Source organism: Chiloscyllium plagiosum, chromosome 4 (assembly GCF_004010195.1).
Source record: "Chiloscyllium plagiosum isolate BGI_BamShark_2017 chromosome 4, ASM401019v2, whole genome shotgun sequence".
Lineage (NCBI taxonomy): Eukaryota > Metazoa > Chordata > Chondrichthyes > Orectolobiformes > Hemiscylliidae > Chiloscyllium > Chiloscyllium plagiosum.
Genome location: NC_057713.1, coordinates 132,457,665 through 132,479,055, shown reverse-complemented (window position 1 = coordinate 132,479,055; position 21,391 = coordinate 132,457,665). Strand labels below are relative to the sequence as shown.

At 38.7% G+C, this 21,391-nt stretch overlaps 1 protein-coding gene across 5 annotated transcripts in view; it reads right to left on the bottom strand.

Annotated features, from left to right (window-relative positions):
* mybl1 (v-myb avian myeloblastosis viral oncogene homolog-like 1) overlaps positions 1 to 21,391 on the bottom strand; it is a 62,758-nt gene that overhangs the window by 27,947 nt on the left and 13,420 nt on the right. For 4 of the 5 annotated variants that reach the window (XR_006311529.1, XM_043689265.1, XM_043689269.1 and 1 more), the window contains 7 exons: positions 15,291 to 15,396; positions 14,877 to 14,948; positions 12,254 to 12,346; positions 9,024 to 9,244; positions 6,346 to 6,532; positions 6,156 to 6,224; positions 5,308 to 5,412 (listed from right to left, as the gene is read on the bottom strand). Coding sequence is in view for 4 of the 5 variants with exons in the window: in XM_043689265.1 (XP_043545200.1) it covers positions 5,308 to 5,412; positions 6,156 to 6,224; positions 6,346 to 6,532; positions 9,024 to 9,244; positions 12,254 to 12,346; positions 14,877 to 14,948; positions 15,291 to 15,396 (853 nt within the window). In the remaining variant the exon portion in view is untranslated. The remainder of the gene's footprint in view (positions 1 to 5,307; positions 5,413 to 6,155; positions 6,225 to 6,345; positions 6,533 to 9,023; positions 9,245 to 12,253; positions 12,347 to 14,876; positions 14,949 to 15,290; positions 15,397 to 21,391) is intronic. The other variant, XM_043689266.1, reaches the window with a different exon arrangement.

Below are 21,391 nucleotides of genomic sequence, written 5' to 3'. Positions count from 1 at the left end.
TCTTAACTGAGATTTTAACTGTGTAATATAGCTTGACGACAATTCTAATATTCAGGCACAATGATTGGTTCCAATTTCCCAAGTTTGAATTGAAAACTAATAAATAAACAAACTCTACACATTCATTTCAGGATAAACCAAAATGATCTTTTAAGCACATCTAACAAATCTCCAAAAGCAGCTATCAAATATATAGGATAAAATTGCCAATAAATACTAACAAGCATTGTATAATATTTTGTCTTATTCTTTTTGTAGTATAGAGTGTCAGAGTCCTTCATGAGCATTCCTCATTGATTCATATAACATCAACCCCCCAGCCTTGCCAAGGGTGCAGTTGCCAAGTGTAATCTTTGAAGAGTCATCTGCATTTCCACAAATGTGTGAAAGATGCAACACTTGGCATACGCTGTTTTTCAGTTTTACATTCAAATTATAACATCTGAAAGCAGGCACTTTTAAGTGGCCACTTAGCTGATTATCAAAAGACAATCAGTTTCTAAAAAGCATCTGTAATTACAGCAAGTTCAATCTTACGTGAAGACCTGTACATCCAATTACATAATGTGAACATATTGATATGATGTCCAAATCGTAAATCTGTCATTTTTCCCCTTTGAATTACTTACTTCAGAATTTAGAACATACAATTTGTTTAAGTAATCATCATCACTACTAGCAAACAGCATGTAACTATGACAAAGGTTAATTTGCCTCCCTCCTCCTCCTGCACTTGGCTGTAGTCTTTAATATGACTGACCACACCATACTCCACCACTGACTTCTCTACCATCATCCAGCAAGATGGGACTGCACATACCTGGTTCTAACAACAGTAGTCAGAGTATCATCTGCAATGGTTTGTTTGTCCTGCACTCTCAATTGAGATTTTAATTGTACAATATGGCTTGACTACTATTCTAATATTTAGGCACAATGAATGAAGGTTCCAATTTCCCAAGTTTGAATCTTGGTCCCCCAAGATTCCATCATTGATCCCTTCTATTTCCCACCAAATGCTGCCCCTCATCAACATTATCAAAACCCAAATTTTCACATGTTTGACATTCTGCTCTATCTCACCAACTCCATTGCTTCTCCAGCATCCAGTACTGGATGAGCTGAAATTTCCTCCAATTTTTTTGTCTTCAGCCTCCACTAAAAATGCCACATATGTCATTCTTTCAGTTGTTTTAAAATAAATTCTTGGATAGGCTGTGGGCATTGCTTGCAGAGGCAGCAAATTGCTGCCTGTCACAATGAATTTCTGTCTTCTGGTGATCCAACACTATCCTCGTCATAGTTCACAATATTTGCATCTATTAAAATTGTGCCTGCCCCATCAAGTCAATAATACAGTTCAAGAAAAGCAGTTTTCCGAGTATAGAATCCTGAGGAACCCATTGCCTACCTTCCTCCAGTTGGAAAAACAAATCATTCACTATTACCCATTTTCTTGTATCATAGCTAACATCACTACCACACTGCCACTATCCTTCTTTTGGTAACTTTAAATCTATAAATATAGCCTAACTCTATCACATCATCTCTACCACATTTTAGCCCATTCAGTAATCTCAACAAACTACCACCTCATTTTGATTTTGGCAACATCTTGCTCCTTGGTAATGAAAGATGATTCCACAATAGCTCCCATCATTTATTCCTAAACAGCACAGCCCTGCTATTACTGCCCTTTTAATCTCTATACATCTATATAAGACATGCATTTCCTTTTATGTTAGTTGTCAGTATTAAGACATCATCACTTTTCTCACATCCCAACAGAACTTCCGACATTGAGCCCCTGGTTCTCTTTGGCTTATTTACTGAACATCTGTGGAATACACTATTTTTTAGCTCCATCTTGCTCAACATCTCTTTTAGCATTCACGGAGCTCGAGCTTTGGTTTCCTACATTTTCCCCTTGTTGGGACATTCCCTGACTGCATCAACTTCATCACTGTCAACTTCTTAAAGGCAGCACATAATTCCATCATAGCTCTGCCTAACGATCTCCAATTTCAATTTACGAGAGACGGATCAGTTCTTACTAGAAATTGGAGCTCCAATAATTCAGTATTTTTCCTTGTACTTTTTCATCGCTAAACTAACCATGTAATTATGATTACTGTTTCCTAAATGCTTTGCTTACTCTCACTTGATCCAATCATTTCCCCAGATTCAGAATGGGCAACGTTTCTTTACTCATTAGGCTGGAAATATACTAATTAAGAATATTCTCCTGAACACATTAGAAAGTCTTTCCCCTTTCTGCCCTTTACATTGGTACTATCCCAGTCTACATTAGAATAGTTGAATATAACTATGCAGTTCTAATGTTGGGTATTACATTTTTGTAACTTTCCTGCAAATTTGTTCCTAAACAATAAGACATACGAGCAGAATTAGGCCATTCAGTCCATTGAGTCTGTATTGTCAATCAATCAGATCATGGCTGACCTGATAATCCTCAACTCCACTTTCCTGCCTTTTCCCCATAAACTTTCATTCTCTTACTAATTAAAAATTTGTCTAGCTCAACCTTGAATATACTCAAAAACACAGCCTCAAAAGCCCTCTATGATAAAGAATTCCACAGATTCACAATACTTATAAGAAATTCCTCATCAGTCTCTTAAATGTGCGATTCCTTAGTCTGAGGTTATGCCCTCTGGTCCTTGACCGACCCACAAGGGGAAACAACCTTTCCACATCTACTCTGTGAAGTTTTCAAAGAACGCTGTATGCTTCAATTAGATACCCTCTCATTCTTCTATATTCCAAATAAAGGCCCAATCTACTCAACCTCTCTTCATAAGATACTCCCTGGTATCAACCTAGTGAACCTTTTCTGGACTGCCTCCAAAGCAAATATATGTCTTTCCTTAGACGATTGTTCACAGTATTCCAAAACTATTCACAGCATTCCAGCTGTGGTTCTACTAGCGCTTTGTATGGCTTTATCAAAACCTCCCTGCTTTTGTATTCCATTCCCTTCAGAATAAATGCCAACATTCCATTTGTCTTCCCTATGACCGGCTGAACTTGGATGCTAGCTTTGACAGATTCATGGACTCCCAAATCCCTCTCTTCAATAGTTTTCTGCAGGCATTCTCCATTTAAATAATATTCAGTTCCTCTATTCTTCCTGCCAAAATGCAAATGTCATACTTCACCACATTACATTCCATCTGACGAGTGTTTTGGCTACGCACTTAACCTATCTATATCCCTCTGCAGACTATGTCATCTTTACCACTTGCCTTTCCACCTATCTTTGTGTCATCCTTAAACTTGGTTTTAGTAAATTTACTTTCCTCATCCATGTCATTAGTACATATTACAAATAATTGTGGTCCAAGAAAATGATCCTTATGATAAAGTACTAATAATAGGTTGCCAGGCTGTAAATGCTCTCCTTATCCCAACTCAGTCTTTTATTCGTAGCCAACCTTCTAACACAACCTACAACACCTTGGACCGATCTTATGAAGCAGCCTGATATGTGTTACCTTATCAAACACCTTCTGAAAATCCAAACATATTACACTCACTACTTCCCCCTCAACTATCCAGCTTGTTACCTCCAAGAACTTTAGTAAATTTGTCATGTTGACATCGCTTGATCAGACTATTTATTTCTAAATGTTCTGCTATTAAATCCTTTCGAATAGATTCTAACATTTTCCCCAATAACAGATGTGGGCCTAACTGGCCTACAGTTACCCATTCTCTTTGTCTACATTTCTTTTTAGTGAAAGATATTACTTTGGCACTGACAGTATTCCAATTCTCTGGAACTTCTCCACACCCTAAGGATTCCTGGAAGATTACTACCAGTGTATCCTCTACCTCTGTAACTTCTTTGTTTAATATCTTAGGATGCATTCCACCAGGTTCAGGGAACTTATTGGTCTTTAGTCCTTTTAGCTTCTCTTGCACTTTTTCTCCAGTATTAGTTGTTATCGTATTTATTTCCTGTCCTTTTGTCACTTGAATGTTCAGCAATTTTGGGATGCTGTGAAGACTGATGCAAAGTATTGAATCAATTCCTCTGCCATTTCCTGGTGCCCCATTATTATTTCCCCAGCCTCATTTTCTCAGGGGCCAATTTCACTTCAGCTTCTCCCTTTTTTTTTTCCAATCTGATGCTATCATTAACTTCCCTGGTTTCTCTATACCTTTCCCACTCATTGGTGGTGTTAAGACGCATGCAGTAGTGTAATGGCGCCTTCAAGTGTTCCTTAACTTTCATCAAATTGATTATGACCCTGAGCACTCAAGGACAACCACCTTTTCCAAAATGAGGATGGTCTTTAGTCAATAACATAATTTTCTTCTTCCTTCTTTCCTGAACACTTCACACTCACATTTAGTACACAGTATGAAGCCGCACAGTGACCCAGTGGTTTCCACTGCTGCCTCACAGCACCAGGGAGTCGGGTTAGATTTCAGCCTCGGGCGACTGCCTATGTGGAATTTACACATTCTCCATGCGTCCGTGTGAGTTTCTTCTGGGTGCTTCGGTTTCTTCCCACAGTCCAAAGATGTGCAGATTAGAGGAATTGGCCACATTAAATTGCCAATTGTTTCCAGGACGTTAAGGTTAGGTGGATTAGCCACGGAAAATTCAGGGTTGCAAGGATAGGATGGGCAGTGAGTGCTCTTCAGAGGGTTGGTATGGACTAGATGGGCCAAGTAGCCCGCTTCCACATGGTAGAGAGTCAATGAGTCTATTCTATGATTCTGTATTTTTTTTAAATTGTACTCTGTCTCAGGTTTCATCACATCAAATTTCAATATGGATGCTTAGTTATATTTTAAAGATGCTGCTGTGGTACCCTTCCTCCATTCTCAAATCAAAAAGTTAACTTCCAGAGCTCAAGAACAAATTACCTTAACCTCCAAACATGCATTTTTCTCAGCATCGGCATAACCAAGAAATTGGACTGAGCATTGTTTAATTAAAAAACATATTGTTTTCAAGCAATACAAGTCAATAGGAACTCTCAAACTCAATTCAAATAATTTTTAAAAAATTAAGCCACTTCAGTTAAAGAAACCTGCACTGAATCATAAATCCTAAAGGATGTATATTTATCAAAACAAAAAGCTTCTAACTGCATTATGGCATAAATACGCTATTTTTCGAAGTATGCTAATTTCTAAAATATGACTCTAGATGTTAGTGGAATCATAGCAGCACAATGAAAAGCTAAAATAAAAAAAAAGCAGAGATGGAATGGCAAGTCTAAGATGAAAAAGCTAAGCAATCTAAAAGTTGTCAGTGCACAGAATCCTTACAGCTCCTGCTCGTTTTCTTCTGACTTCACTCTCGGCTGACATTAGGAGGAGTTCAAGTTCCCTTATTCTTTGTTCTTTATCAGGATCGTCATCAACATATGGTTGCTGAAATGAACATGTAACAGGAGAACAAAAAAAGGAAAAGAACAAAACAAGGAGTGACAGGAAAAGAGACACGAAGATATGAGGTTTACTCTTTCATTCAAGTGCATGAACTATTGCAAGGTTATCAATGATAACACACCTGTTAAATTCTGGTATCATACATGAACACAATTTTTTAACATGATTAACCAATCAAATGGCAATAAAATATTTTTTACTGTGGACATTTATTTCAATTATTGGACAGCCTCAGTGCCCCGCTCAACAAAACAGCAACAGCAACAGCAACATTGTGCAGATGCAAATTATTTTGATCATTAAAAGAAACCAGAAATCGCAAAATGTTCCAGGTTGATGGAAGTGTAATTAAAGCAGATGCTGAGTTTTTCCAGCACGTTTTGTTCTTATTTCAGATCTCTAGTATCCTCAGTAAGTTGCTTATATGAAAGTAGAAAAAGTGAGCTTTGAAAATACATTTCTGAATTCATAAACATAGCATGAGTTATCATGGATAACCAATACAGAACAGGATACAATTTGAATAGATAAAGCACAATGCATTGTTACATGACAAACAGAACAGAAATATATTTTTTTAAAATGTCTAAGGTTAAATCATAGAATATGTTTTGACAATGCCTGAATACCGACAGAAGTACACAAACTAAGTACCAGACAGCTCCAAAAGTATGTATTCTTGAACCTCATTTAGATCACATGAAAGAAAAAAGTCAGTTTCTTACTTGAGTAAAACCTGTTGTGGTATTTTCTGTGCAAGATTCTTCTGTACCTAAGTACTGGTGTCTAAGGGCCTTAACAAAGACAATATATCTCAATTTCAAGTCTATTCAAGAATCAAAATTAAAGCCAGCATTAAATAATACCATTTAATTTGAATAGATTTATTGCTCAAGTTTATAAAAAAAAAATTACTTGTGTAGACACAGGAATGAAAAACTGGTTCTGGAACTGCACTGTGTTCAGAGGTGTCCGAGATGCTACTTTCTGTTGCTGGATGCTTGGAAGCAAGTCACATTTGGGTGCCTCCTGCAGGTATCCTTCCTGCTCAACTTTCCTTCGCATTGTGGAATTCCAATGGTTCTTGATTGAATTATCTGTCCTACACAATACAAAGCTGAACTTGTGATACTGAACAAAATATTCAATGTGGGGGGACAAAAAAACTTTAAAATATAAAGATCTTCTTGGGAATGATTTTTGAGCATTAATCCTAAATACTTTTAAAATGATAGTTCATAAGGTGTTTGTGATTTATTGTTGTCACAGGTACCCAAGTATAGTGAAAAGTTTTGTTTTGCATGCAGATCATACCATACAAAGTGCATAAGGGTAACAGAACAGAATGAGGAATACAATGTTACGGCTATAGAGAGAGTGCACAAAGAACAAGATCAACATTAAATTTAAAGTTTGAGAACTCCATTCAGAAGTCTAATAATAGAAAGGAAGATGTTCTTCAATCTGTTCATATGTGTGTTTAACTTCTGTATCTTCTGCCTGACAGAAGAGGGCAGATGAGAGTTTAACTAGGGTGAGGGTAGGGGTGTCTGATTATGTTGGCTGCCTTCTCAAGGCAACGAGAAGAGTAGATGGAGTCAGTGGATTGAAGGTTGATTTGCATGATGAATCACTTTATTGCAGATATTCTGCACAAGCTATTAACTAGCAGTCATTTGTTGAAATGATACTCATGCTTTAGGCCACTAGCATTTTTAGAAGGCAGGGACAAGCACGGCAGCATACGGAAAACTCAGTGAACAACAGCCACGGATACGATGGGTGAAGGGCTTCTGACTGTGCTGTAAAAATGTTATGATTCTAAGAAAAGGCCATGATGATGTAATCAGAAGGGTCTCATTTAAACATACTGCAATCTCTTAAATAACTTGGCCAGCAGGTGAGATTGCAAACAAATGGTAGAATTTAGTTAGTTGAGGAAAGGAAGGGATGAGATGGGACACATGTGGAATTCCCTGCCATAGAAAGCAGTTGAGGCCAACACAATAAATGTTTTCAAGAGAAAGTTAGATATAGCTGTTAGGGCTAAAGCAATTAGATAGCATGGGGAGAAAGGAGAAACGGCGGACTCAGTTGGATGATCAGCCAGTCCCCATTCAATATGATTTTTATTGAATTGTGGAGTTGGCTCGAAGGGCTGAATGGCCTACTCCTGTTCCATGGGTGGGGAAGGTGAGACAGAAGGTTTCAATTGAAGGATGTTTAAAAATAATTCAAAAATAAACAGAGAGCAGAGGTAGTAAAGACAGAAGCAATAATCAAAGTGTAATTGAAGGGGTAGAAAATATATGCAGAAGATTGCAGCAGACATTTGGGCTAGAGGTAGTAATAATGGTTATAAAAAATTCAAAGCTTAAGGCCCTTGACCTGAATGCACATAGAATTTGTAGCAAGATACATGACTTGACAGAACCAAATGAAATAAATGAATATGACTTGATGACTAATACAGGGACGCGGTCACCAAGGCTGGTAACTTAATATTCAAAAAGGTATTTGATATCCCAGAAGAATAGGTAAAAAGAAAAAGGAGGTGGGTGACTTTGTTAATAAAAGATGTCCATGAGTGCTCTGGTGAATAATGATACAGGCACAATAGATCATAATGTGGAATCAGGAATTCCAAGGGAAAGACTGATGGGTGAGAATCATGTACAGACTCCCAAAGAGTTGCCACACTGTAGGATAAAGTATAAGTCAGCAAATAATGTAAGAAGAGCATAACAATGGTCATAGGTGATTTTTATCTGCATATTGACTGGACAATTCATATGTGTAAGGGTGGCGTCAAAGTCAAATTTCTAGTCTCAGGGATTGCTTCTTAGAGAATATATTGCAGAAGCTAACCAGGAACAGGATATTTTAGATCCACTAATGTATAATGAGATATAATGTGGTAGAACTATTAAGAGATCTTATAGTTAAGGATTCTCCAGACAATAGCGTTCACAACATCACACAATTTCAAAAGCAGTTTGAGGAAGATTAACTCTAATCTCAAACCAATGTTCTCAACTAAAATAGAGGCCATTACAGAGGTATGAAGGAAGAGTTGTCCAAAACAGGCTAAAAGAATAACTAAGGGGAAAGTCAGTGGCTGACCAATGGCAGACAATTGAGCAGATATTTCATAAAGCTCATTAAAAATTTATTCCAGTCAAAAAAAAAAGGATGAACCACCTGTGGTTAATAAAAGGTGGTCAAGAAAAGTATCCGAACCAAAACTAATGTAAGAAGTAGCAAAAACGCATGGTAGGCCAGAGGATTGGGAATATTTTAGGATCCAGCAGCAGGTGACTAAAAAGCCTATAAAGCTAGAATTAAATTGATAATAAAAGTAAATTGGCAAGAAATAAAAACAAACAATAAGAGCTTCAACAGTAAACCAGAGAGAGAGAGAGAGAGAGAGAGAGTAGCTGACCTGGTCAAAAATATTCTATAAGTATTTGATTCCAGTCAAAAATATTGCATTCTTCAGCTCATTTACATCACCAATGTAAAAAGAAAAATAATTTCATTAAATTCTGCCAAAATAAGGAATTTAAAAATTGTAAAATGTAGATTAAACATACCTTCCAGGAAGTAACTTTGCAATCTCAGCCCAGCGATTTCCCAAACGCTTATGTGCTTCATAAATGATCTTGTCTTCCTCTTCTGTCCAAGATGATTTTTTAACTTCGGGATTTAAATGATTGTGCCATCTTTCCCGGCATTGTTTACCAATCCTGCCTTTCAGGTATTTGGCAATTAGAGACCATCGCTTTGGACCATATTTCTGAACTAACTCAATTACCTATGTGAGATGGCAGAGAAAATCAATTCAAAACTTTTAACACTTCACAAGTATCTGATTCCTTATGTCATTCACTAAATGTTTAAAAAAAGCCAATTAGTCCTTGCAAAAATCCTAGTACTTGTGCAAAACAAATTGGAGGTCAACCTAATGATTGGTCGCCAACTCAAAATGTGAACTCTCTGTCTTCACAGGCGCTGCCTGATCTGTTGAGTATTTTCAAAATTTTCTGCTTTCACTACACAGTAATGTATGATGATACTATGATTTTAAGAGGTGTATTTTGACCTTTTTTTGACATAGGTTTAAGACAGAGATGGTGAGCTGACTCTACAAAACCAATAAATTAAACTAAACAGTTTGAGAGGGCCTGGGGTTCAGATTTTAAAAAGTTAGAATAATAGAAGCAGCATGGATGGGTGACATCAGGGTTAAGTTTAGATTTCAGCAGTTGTTGATGTTTTGAAATTGGTTGTGCAAGCTGTTATACTTTTTTTTATTAATCATCCACCATTTGGGCAGCACGTTGGCTCAGTGGTGAGCTCAGTGCTGCCTCACATGCCAGGAACCCTGGGTTTGTGTGTCAGTGTCTGTCTGTGTGTAGCTTGCACGTTCTCTGCATGTCTGTGTGAGTTTCCTCCAGGTACTCTGGTTTTCTCCCACAGTCCACAGATGTGCAGGCCAAGTGGATTAGCCATGCTAAATTGCCCATAGTGTCCAGGGGATGCGCAGGCTAGGAGAATTGGTCATGGGAAATGCAGGATTACAGGGATAAGGTGTGGGAGATGCTCTTCGGAGGGTCAGTGTGGACTCGATAGGCCGAATGCTTCCACACTGTAGGGACTCTACAATTCTCAGCTTCTTACAATGTAATAACGAGAGTTCAGAGACAGTATGTTCGTATTAGTGTAAAGGAATGCATGAAGAATGCTAGATGACTAGAGAAATTGAGGGTCTGGTCAAGACAAAGGAGGAGGCATACATCAAGTGCAGATAGCTAGGATTGAGTGAATGTCTAGAACACCAAAAGGGCAGAATGAGTATTCTTAAGAGGGAAATCAGAAGGGCAAAAATGGGATACGAGATATCTTTGGCAAATAGAGTGAAGGAGAATCCAAAGAGATTCTATAAGTACATTAAGGGTAAAGGAGTAACTAGGGAGAGAACAGGTCCCCTTAAAGATCAACGTGGCCATCCATGTGCGGAGCTACAGGAGATGGATTCTATATAAACATTTTGATCAGTATTTACAGAGAAGGACATGGAAGCTACAGAACATGGAGGAAATATGAAAATTGTTCATATACAGAATAGAAGCTGATGAAGGTCTTAAAATACACAAAGGTAGATAAACCACCAGACCTGATCGGGTACTTTCGAGAACCTTGTGAGAAGCCAGGGAAGAGATTGCTGGGGCCCTCGCTGAGATATTTGTATCAGTGACGGCTAGGGGTGAGGTGCCGGAAGCTAGAGGTTGGCTAATATGAAATTATTTATGAACGGTTGTAAGGAAAATCCAGGGAACTATAGATCGGTGAATCTTACATTAGTGCTGGGTAGGTTATTGGAGGGGATTCTAAGGGATAGGATTTACACGCAATTGGAAAGGCAAGGACTGGTTAGGGACAGCCAACATGGCTTTGTACATGGGAAATTTTGTCTCACTAACCCAACTGAGTTTTTTTTTAAGAGGTTACAAAGAAGATTGATGCAGGCAGAGTGGTGGATGTCATCTATATGGACTTATGCAAAGAAGTTGACAAGGTCAGATCACATGGGATTGAGGAGAGCTAGCAAATTGGATACAAAATTGGCTTGAAGGTAAGATACGGAGTGTGATGGTAGAGAGTAGCTTTTCATACTGGAGAGCCAAGACCAGTAGTGTGTGCCACAAGATCAATTGTCCACTGCTTTTTGTCATTTATATAAATGATTTGGATGTGAATATAGGAGGTGTGGTTAGTAAGTTTGCATCAAAGTAGGTGGTGCATTGGACGGTAAAAGTGGTTATCTCAGAGTACAACGGGACTGTGATTAGATGGGCCGAGTGGGAGATGAAATTTAATTTAGATAAATGTGAAGTGTTGCATTTTGACAAGGCAAATGAGGACAGGACCTATACACTCAATGGTAGGGTCATGGTGACTGTTGCTGAACAAAGAGACCTTAGGGAGCAGGTGCATAGCTCCTGGAAAGTAGAGTCGCAGGTAGACAGGGTGGGAAAGGTTGCGTTAGGCACACTTGCCTTCAGTGGTCAGACCATTGAGTATAAGCTGCATGACTGCATGAAACAGTTACTCCTCAGGTCCTTTTTAGTTCTTTCCCCTTTCACTGTAAAGCTAGGCCCTCTAGTTTTGGACTCTGCCTCCCTGGGGAAAAAGACATTGGCTATTCACCCTATCCACATCCTCTATGATTTTCTAAATCTCTATAAAGTAATCCCTCAGGCTGAATAGGTTGGGGCTATTTTCCCTGGAGCATCGTAGGCTGAGGGGTGACCTTATAGAGGTTTATAAAATCATGGATAGGGTTCTTTTTCTTACAAGAATCTTTTCCCAGGGTAGGGGAGCCCAGAACTCAAGGGTATAGGTTTAAGGTGAGAGGGAAAGATTTAAAAGGGAGCTATGGAGCAACGTTTTCGCACAAGGAGCGGTGGTGTGTGGAATGAGCTGTCAAAGGAAGTGGTGGAGGCTGGTGCAATTACAACATTTAAAAGGCATCTGGATGGGTACAGTAATAGGAAGGGTTTAGAGGGATTTGAGCCAAATGCTAGCAAGTGGGACTAGATTAATTTAGGATATCTAGTCAGCATGGATGAGTTGGACAAAAGGGTCTATTTCTGTGCTGTACAACTCTATTTCAATTTTGTGTGCTTGGTTTCCATTCAATTCAATAGAAAAGATATAAACATGTTTATAATAAAGAATCAGATTTTAATATTTTGTTTTTTTTAAAAAGTTTATTATTACTAACAGCATTTTGTAAAAACGTTTTGGGTTATTATCTTACCTTTTGATCTTCCTCCTTGGTCCATGGTCCTTTTATTAGCTCTGGATTCAAAACTTTTTGCCACCTATGCTGGCATTGAACATCTGTTCGGTTCTGCAATATTTCAAAAGTTCTTGATTAGCAATATTGTCTGAGAAATGTGCTGAATTAGAAGTTTCATTAACCAAGAGGTTTCCTCAATGTTTTGCACTAGAAATCCAATTCACTAAAGCATAATGGAATTCAACAACATACTCGTGGAACTCTTGTGGAATTGTTGCCTCCATGGCTTCTTCCTCCCCATCTCGGTCATCCTCCCCAGTCCCAGAACCCTTCGCTATTTTTGGTACCCAGTGCATCTCTACTACTCTAATATTGGTGACAACATCTTCTGATGCCAGCAGATCTCAATCTCTCTCTCTCTCTCTCTCTCTCTCTCTCACTTTTCTTTTTGAAGGTACCACTGAAAACCTACTTTAACAATGCCCATATAGACCAATAATCTAAAAAGAAAGGAATCCCCAAACCATACTTATTAAAGGAACCAACGGACAAAATTTCACTTTTTAAAAGTTTACTGGAACAGAAAAGCTCGATTCATTGGTGGTAATCTCCTGGATGCTGGCAGCAGAACAAGCCAGATAAACTGCTCCAGCTCATGCAATCAGTTTCCCTCTCTTTCCTCCTCCTACCCACTCAGGAACAGATTGTCTCTCTGGTAGAGCAGTAAGAGCAGGTGGCAGGGAACCTGTAACTGGAGGAGCCAATGCTACCAGTACCAGGAACAGAATCAGAGATTGGAGGAGCAGCTCTATTACTCCCGAACTGACTGTTCCCCCAATTACAGCTGAGGTCTGAAAATGACTGACAAAAGAGCTGCAACTCTTTTTTTAAAAGCTTTCTAACAACCCAAACATAGGAATGCATGTTTAAAATGGTAGATTTCTGAAATGCCAATGTTGGAAATCTGCCAAACAGCAGAAATATTTTATTGCTCCAGAAGTCTAACACCTCAGTTAAGAATTTTGATTATCCCTTTTTACAGAACTCTCGTTTTACTTTCGTGGTCATGTTTTGTTTTGTAATGTTTCTGTTAAGCTCCTATGAATATTTAATTACGACAATGTTTTCCTTAGTTCTAGACTTCTCCTACAACCCAGGCAGGACAGAGATCCTTCCTGATTCTCTCTTGTGCTTTACAACCTGTTTTTGCTGTTGATTTTGGGGTTTAAAACAAAATGGCAGGCACTGCCAGATGTGTACTGCCCATCATATTGGGAAAGGACCAGGGAGAGGCATCCTCCACTCGAATTAAAAATCAACCTTATGTTCATTACCAATATCCACAGTGAGTGTAACCCATGACGCAGCAAGCACTAGCTGCCTCAGAAAATTAACTCTAAACATAGCTTTTTGAAAGAAAAATGAAGTACTTCACAGTATCACAGGATTGTTATAGGCTAAGAGAAGGCCATGTGACCATCATGCCTGCACAAGATTTCTGAATGAGCATCATAACTTTGTGCCAGTCTCCTACCTTTTCTCCCCACAATCCTGAATATTGTTTCTCTTTAAGTGATCTTCTATTACTCTTCTCAAATGCCTCAATTGAACACCCACTTCCAGACGCGTTCTAGGCCTTAACTATTTGTGGTTTTAAACAATAGTTTCTCTCATTGCATTTGCTTCCTTTTGCAAATTACCTTTAGGGACCTCTCATTCTTGATCCTTTTAAGGGGAACAGCTCTCTCTATCTACTCTGTCAAACTTCCTCATGATTTTGAAAACTTCGATCAAATCTCCTCTTATCCTTGCCTTTCTAACAAAAAAAAAATCCCAATTTCTCCGTGACTAAGGATTTTCTTCCCTGGAACCATTCTCAGAAACATCTTTTGCACTAAGGCGTTCACATCCTTCCTAAGATGTGACAACCAGAATAGTACAGAATACTCCTGGTGAGGTACAGCTAGTGTCTTCTACAATTTTATCATCAATTTTAGTACAATTTCAGCTACCCCTAGTCCCAATCTTCCTTTTGACTTCGACACTGCCCTCCAATCTGCGATGACTCTTCACTGACAATTCAGCTGCCCTTGATTGTTAAAACAATTTAAGTTCCTCAGACATTCGATAATTCTTTCAGAAAGCATTCCTAGCCCCGAAACAGCACTGTCAAGTCCATAAAACTGCTCATCAGTTAACCATTGCACTAGCTGCAGCACAAACAAGATCTGATGTTGCTTCCAATCTTTGCACTGGCTTCACAATGAAATTTGACCTCACATATCCAACATCACCATTTGTGAGCAGGTTAAGAAGCTATCTGAAGTTTGTGCTTCCAAATTGAACACCTTCATACGTAAAAGAATGGTCATAATTTCTTGTCAAACTAAAGGCGAATTTAATACACCATTACGAGTGTGCAAATTACCCAACAAGTTGTGGTAAGGAAGGATTAAACCATGAGTTGGATAACTTTAATTGCTGCTAGCTCAATGTCAACTTTCCTTAGAGTTTTAAGGAATTAGATTTGTGCATTAAGTATCAATGGAGACGTCATTTCATCTTTAATAACTGGCTTCACCAATCAGAAATACGCAGTTTTCAACGCAGAAAACATAAAATATCTTTTTCTCCCACTTACAAGAAAATGACTAGCAATGAAATTCCAATCTTCTGTACCATGTTCCTCTACCAACTTCTTTAACTTCTCATCCTGTATAGTACAAACAAGAGAAAATACACAGCATTCGTGTTAGTCGATTAAAACTGCAAAGGTCTTAACTGAAACTAACAATCAAACATTTTAACTTATTTGGCCAAAAACATCCATTAATTGGCTCAACCATGAAAATATAAATGATTATCACATTAAAACTTTTAGTACCTCAATGATTTATCTTGACTGTAAAATTAGATTTGAACAAATAAATTATTTCTATTGGAAGTTTGATCCTATAATTAAACATGACCATCATATTTAGCATTGAGTGAGTTAAATGGGATATCATAAAAGAAAGTACAGTGCTCATATTCTGAAAGGACCATTCAGATTTACCTCATCAGGTATCCATTTAACTTTGTTACAGAGCTTCTTTGTACCTTTCTGTTGAGGCATATCATAGTCACGATCTTGGAACAGATGTTCATCATCATCATCTTCACTGTTTTCAAAAGATAGATGTTTTTGCATTATTATTTTACACATTGTTATTAGAACATTCAAGCCTATTCAGGTGCGTATTAACAATAATTAAAATTAAAAGTACTCAGTTTCACCTTCCATCCCAAAAACTGTATTTATAAAAGAAGAAAAATGTGAATAAAAAAAAAGTCTTCAAAAAAAATCTTCATAAAAAGGTTTAACACAAAATCGTTCAAGATTTTTGTCTAAGCCACGCAAGTATGTGCCTTAAAGCCAGGTATAACGTTTACATCCCTGACTCTATTAATTTGCCAATATCTTAACTCCCTGATACTAAATATGTGTTAATTTAGGTTTTATCCATAAACAATGCAAACTGTGAAATCTTTCTAACCTCCAGTCAAATACAATTCAAATAGGACAAACTAGGAAATAAGAAATCAATATAATCTACTCAAGAAAAAAAATGCTTCGTTCAAATTATCCACATTATGCACTAAATTCTTTCCTAACATTGCTTACTTCAGATGCCTAGATAATTCACTTATGTGAGGCACAGAAAGAACTGAACTGTTAGTAGTAGATCGTAAATAAAGTTTCTTAGAGCACAATTTTCCACTTTTGAAACTGTGCAGGGACAGCCATACCAAGTGGCAAGTAACACATCATCCCCATTGTCAGCGGAAGCTAACCTACTGAGCAGCAATCAACTTGTTAAGGGTTGACAGGCAGAATTTAGGTATATTTCTCTACTATAGGCCTCAACATTGGGATGCTGGATTGCCAGAAGCTGCAATCTGGAGGCTAATCAAAGCTCACAAAAGGAGTAAGTGACAAAAAAAGTAAGCATTTTTTTTCCCCTTGTCGCAGAGTCAGAGGTCACCCCTTGCCTGCCATCTGTGCCTCCGATAACCTTCACATTGGGATAAATGAAGTACTTCCCCAACTCCCAACTCATCAGTCAGGTCATCCTAACAGAAAACTAGTCATCTTTCTGAGCTGCCAGGAAGGTAACCGGAAAGGTGACAAGATGAGGCATTTAAGTAGCTATTCATTAACCACAAGGGTCTTACTTTGTGGTGGGACTTTATCACTTATTCAGTCCATCAAATCCACACTGACCTTCTGAACAGCATCCCATCCAGACCCACCCCAGCAATACCCTGTCCCTGTAACCCTGCATTAACCATGGCCAATCCATCTAACCTACACATCATTGGACTATGGGACACAGGGAGAATGTGCAAACTCCACACAGTCACCCAAGGTGGAATCAAACCCAGGTCCCTGACGCTGAGGCAGCAGTGTTAATCACTGAGCTGCCAAGCCTGATGGCACAGTGTCAGGGTATAACTGCAGACTGAGATTTGGCTGGCAAACAAATCTTTCACAGGAATGACAAATCAAGTTTATCCAAGCTACCCTCATAAATTTCAACTGATCAATCCACTCTGCAATTCCCTTATAAACCTAGTTCCTAAAGTGCTTTGCTTGAAACTGAAAGTGTTACGCCAGGGGCAGCATGTTGGCCCAGTGGTTAGCACTGCTGCCTCACAGCACCAGGGTCTCAGGTTCGATTCCAGCCTTGGGTGACATTCTCCCAGTGCCTGCGTGGATTTCCTCCCAAAGTCCAAAGATGTGCAGGTCAGGTGAATTGGCCATATTAAGTTGCCCATAACGTTTGGTGCATTAGTCAGAGGGAAATGGGTCTGGGAGGGTTACTCTTCGGAGGGTCGGTGTGGACTTGTTGGGCCACAGGACCTGTTTCCACACTGTAGGGAATCTAATCAAATAGATGGGGACAAAACAGCATAACTAGAGCATAACACATTTGTATTCCAGCCTTCTTGAAATTAATGTCAGCCTTTATTAGCTTTGCAATTTGTCCGCCAGGACAACTAAAACTCTGCTCCTGCATGGTTCTCAATTCCTTTCCATTAAGAGCATATGTTGAACTCCATGTCATAATTTTAACTTTGGAATCAAAATATATCCCTTTGGAATTCCTAGTTCCAATCTACACAACTTGTTGTGCCTCCAAATTAGTGCTACTGACAAACTTGGACAAGCAACTCCTTATTCCTTCTACCAAGTCATTAATACACATTATGAGAAATGAAGGCTCCAACTTGTAACCCCAGGGAATAATGACTGTTCACACCATTCAGGGAATACTTTTTTCACCCCCATTCAGTTTCCATATTATATATTTTTAAAATACACAGAGCAATCTCCAGGCGCAGTCTACCCTACACAGCGTAAAAGATCGGTGGGCACGTGATAACATCTGGGCACTTGTCTTATTTGCATGTTGAGCTCTTAAGAGATACCATTCAAAGGTGATAACACAACATCAACTCCCAACCCCCCTACAAAAAGATAGTTGTTGTATGCTATAGGTGGAAATACAACCATTGGGTAATAGCAAAATTTACAAGTACAGGAATCTCAGTTCATAAATCATTTCAATGCTCTGACAACTCCTCCAGATTGTGTAACCTTCTGGATATGTGGATTTGCTTCTTGGCTTGCAGATGTTTCACCAGTAGATTGTTCGATGTCCTGATATTCCATCTCATTATCATCTGGGTTTGTTCTTGTGCGATCTCAATGCACAGATCAGTATATTGTACACTTCCTTTAGAATGCTACTGTTCTTCCATTGCTGTTTGATAGTGACTTTGTATGACCTGACCACTCTATGCATATGAGGAACCTCTGCAAATAACTATGCCCCCATTATGGGGTATGTCACTCTGACATATTGTCCTATGCAAAGTTGAAGTGGTTCTGCATTGCCTGCCAGTCATGCATCAACCTCCCTTCATCGAGCAGGATGTCCTGCACCTCAAGAGAATTTGAATAAGTGATGCTTTCACTTATCCTCTGAACAAGATCTCTGCTGATGAAAGTAACTCTACATCCAGAGGTGTAGCTCTGAGGTGTAATGAGACAACGTAAGTCTTGGTTTAACTGTCCTACACTTCAATAAAAGTGATTTAACAATACAAACCATTTGCTGCTTGATCAAGGATAACAATTTTAATAGGGAGAGCCCATGATTCACACCCCATCTAGTGCACCTATTCCTGAAAAGGTCTTTATTATGCTGAGGTGCATTGTCAGAAGTTATTTCTCTAGGTGCACCAAACAGACTGAATTGGCTGCCATAGACATGACTGAAGTGCTCCTTACCTGTCTGAAAATTGGAAATGTGGAGAGATAATCAGTGTCTAAAATTATGTTGTCCCCATTTATGGTAAATAGGTCAGTCGCTACTTTGGAATCAGGAACTGATGGAATCTCACAACTTGTGGAGGTTCTCCATATTACTGCGGCTAGTGTCTGTGACTTGCCTCACAGTTAAAGATTTCTTGTTATGTGAACACTGCATCTTCTGAGGTACAATAAAGCGTCACCTTTGAAATTTCCTTTGGCATACCTGGAAGGGTTCAGGTACAATCCTGGATAAACGAAATGCATGTATTCTTAGTCTCTTCTGCTGCCACCAAGTGATCTAATAGACGATCACCAAGATGAAATTGTGACTTGGTCGTCCTGCCTCTGCTGATCCACTTCTGACTACCAGTTAAAGTATGTTATTTTAATGCCAAATTGCCATGACTGCATTACATCGGTACACTAACAATTCAAGGAATTGATCACACATTGTAGACAATTATCGGTTTTATCTATGAGTTCCAATAGCATTGCTGCACATTTGCCAGAATTTGTACTGGTAGGATATTTACTGTCGTACCAATCTTGGTTTTGAGCGTGCATTTGCCAATTTACTTTGGGCAAGTAATGTTGAATGTGGCAAAAGTTTCCAGTTGGTTGACTTTGTCCATTATTCATAATGTGGAAAGCCTGATCATCTGGTTGGAAGTTGCTCCACTCTGGGTTTTGACTTGGGTCTGGATTTCTTTTCTGTGAATTGTATGTATCAGCTTATCTTAATAAGGTCTGCGGTGCATTCCATGCTCCTACTATGATACCACCGTGTCAGTTTTATGTTTGGTTGTACCCTGTAGCAGGCTCAAGTTGCATCTTTAGACCCAAGTCAAAACCCAGAGTGGAGCAACTTCCAACCAGGTGATCAGGCTTTCCACATTATGAATAATGGACAAAGTCAACCAACTGGAAACTTTTGCCACATTCAACATTACTTGCCCAAAGTAAATTGGCAAATGCACGCTCAAAACCAAGATTAGTACGACAGTAAATATCCTACCAGTACAAACTCTGCTATCCAATGTTCTTGTAAGTGGAATGCCTTGCCTGGAATGCAGGAAAGCTTTGCGATGGGTGCAATAGACCGCACTTGTCACACAATTTACTTGTTTTGTACATCTGGACTGCAATAATCAATAATGTGTGCAGTACCCAAGTGTTGCAAGTGTTGTTTTCTGACTATGATGGTTTCAAATTTCATGCCATCTGCTTGCATTGAATCATTGCAATTACCTTTCTACTACTTTTGGTCCTTTTAGAAGTATGAGGTATCAGATTTGTTCTGTTTTCTGTGCACAGGACAAATCTGGGCAATTTACCGTTGTTGGATAGATGCCAGTGTTGTAGCTCTATTGGAACAGCTCCGACAGAGGCATGGCTAGGTCTGAGCACATGCCTTCAATAGTATTGCTGGAACAGTCTCAGCCACTTCAGCATCAGCCCAGGCCTTGTTTGTTTATAAAAACCCACATGTATGCATGGCATATTTTATTTTTAATTTATTTTTCAACAATCCTTATCATAGAATTTGATCCAACTTACTAAATACTGTATACCATCTAAAGTTCAAAATGGCTACTGTTATTGCAGTTTATGCTAATTGTGAGGAAAAGATTAAAAAAAACCCAGACTTTCTGGATAGCAGTGCAGCAGATACACCACCACTGACAGACTTACACTGCATTCTTATGAAAACAACTTCACAGACGCTGGTGAACAGCCCTTGACTTTAGTATTGCCTCTTCAGAGTCAGCTATCAGAGTGCCATTATACTTGCCTTTTACAATGAGGCATTTTCATCTTCCAGTCTTAGCTCCAGCAGGGATCCAACTAACACCAAGCATGTCTCATTGCCAGGGAGTGACTATGGCTCTGGAGTTCTTGGACATATCAGTCACTACTTTAAGCTGGATGCCTGTCAGGAAAAGACCTCACAGGAATTTCTTCATGTGAACTGTGCATCACTGATTGGGTCAGCACTTGTTGCTCATCCCCTGGTAAGTGGTAGTGAGCTACCTTCTTAAAGTCCAAAGCGTAAAGCCATATATTCTCACTGGATTAGAGAATTATAGAACAATCTTGGCAAGGTTAAACTAACTATCAGATATTAAAATTTCCCGTATAGACATTACACAAGGAGGCTTCCTAATAATCCCAAAAGTGAAATAAGTTATTTGCCATCTTCCATGTCAGAAAAGTCTGGCAAATATTTCAATGATAAGAACAGATTTCATTACCCATTTATGTGGTAAGTTTCGAAAATAAGTCATCACATAACTATTTGTATTACAGAATGCATTCTCTAAGCATAGCCTGTTCACTTACATACTTCAACTAAACAGGATGCATGCTGTCTGCCAAAAAAACCTGGCAACACTGAATAACATGGCACGAAGCACTTTTCATCCTAAAAAGTGAGAAGAAAAAATTCTTTATTTTTCGCCAATTACTTGTCTTCAAAGAAAATCAAAATTTTCCAAATTATTATAAAAATTAAAAATTTGATAAAAATAACTGCCAGCCTCTGTATGAATGCTATACACTGAAAATGAGGTTACAGTTTACACATTGTGACATTGAAACATTTTTTCTACAAGTAGCAGTGTCTTCCAAACAAGCAGTGCAAGTATCCAGCACATCCAAGAACAGGAGGCTAACCAAATTTCAATAGGCAGGGATCATTAACATAAAACAGAATCATAGAAATGTACATCACGGAAACACATCCTTCAATCTAACTTGTCCATGCCGACCAGATATCCGAAATTAATCTAGTCCCA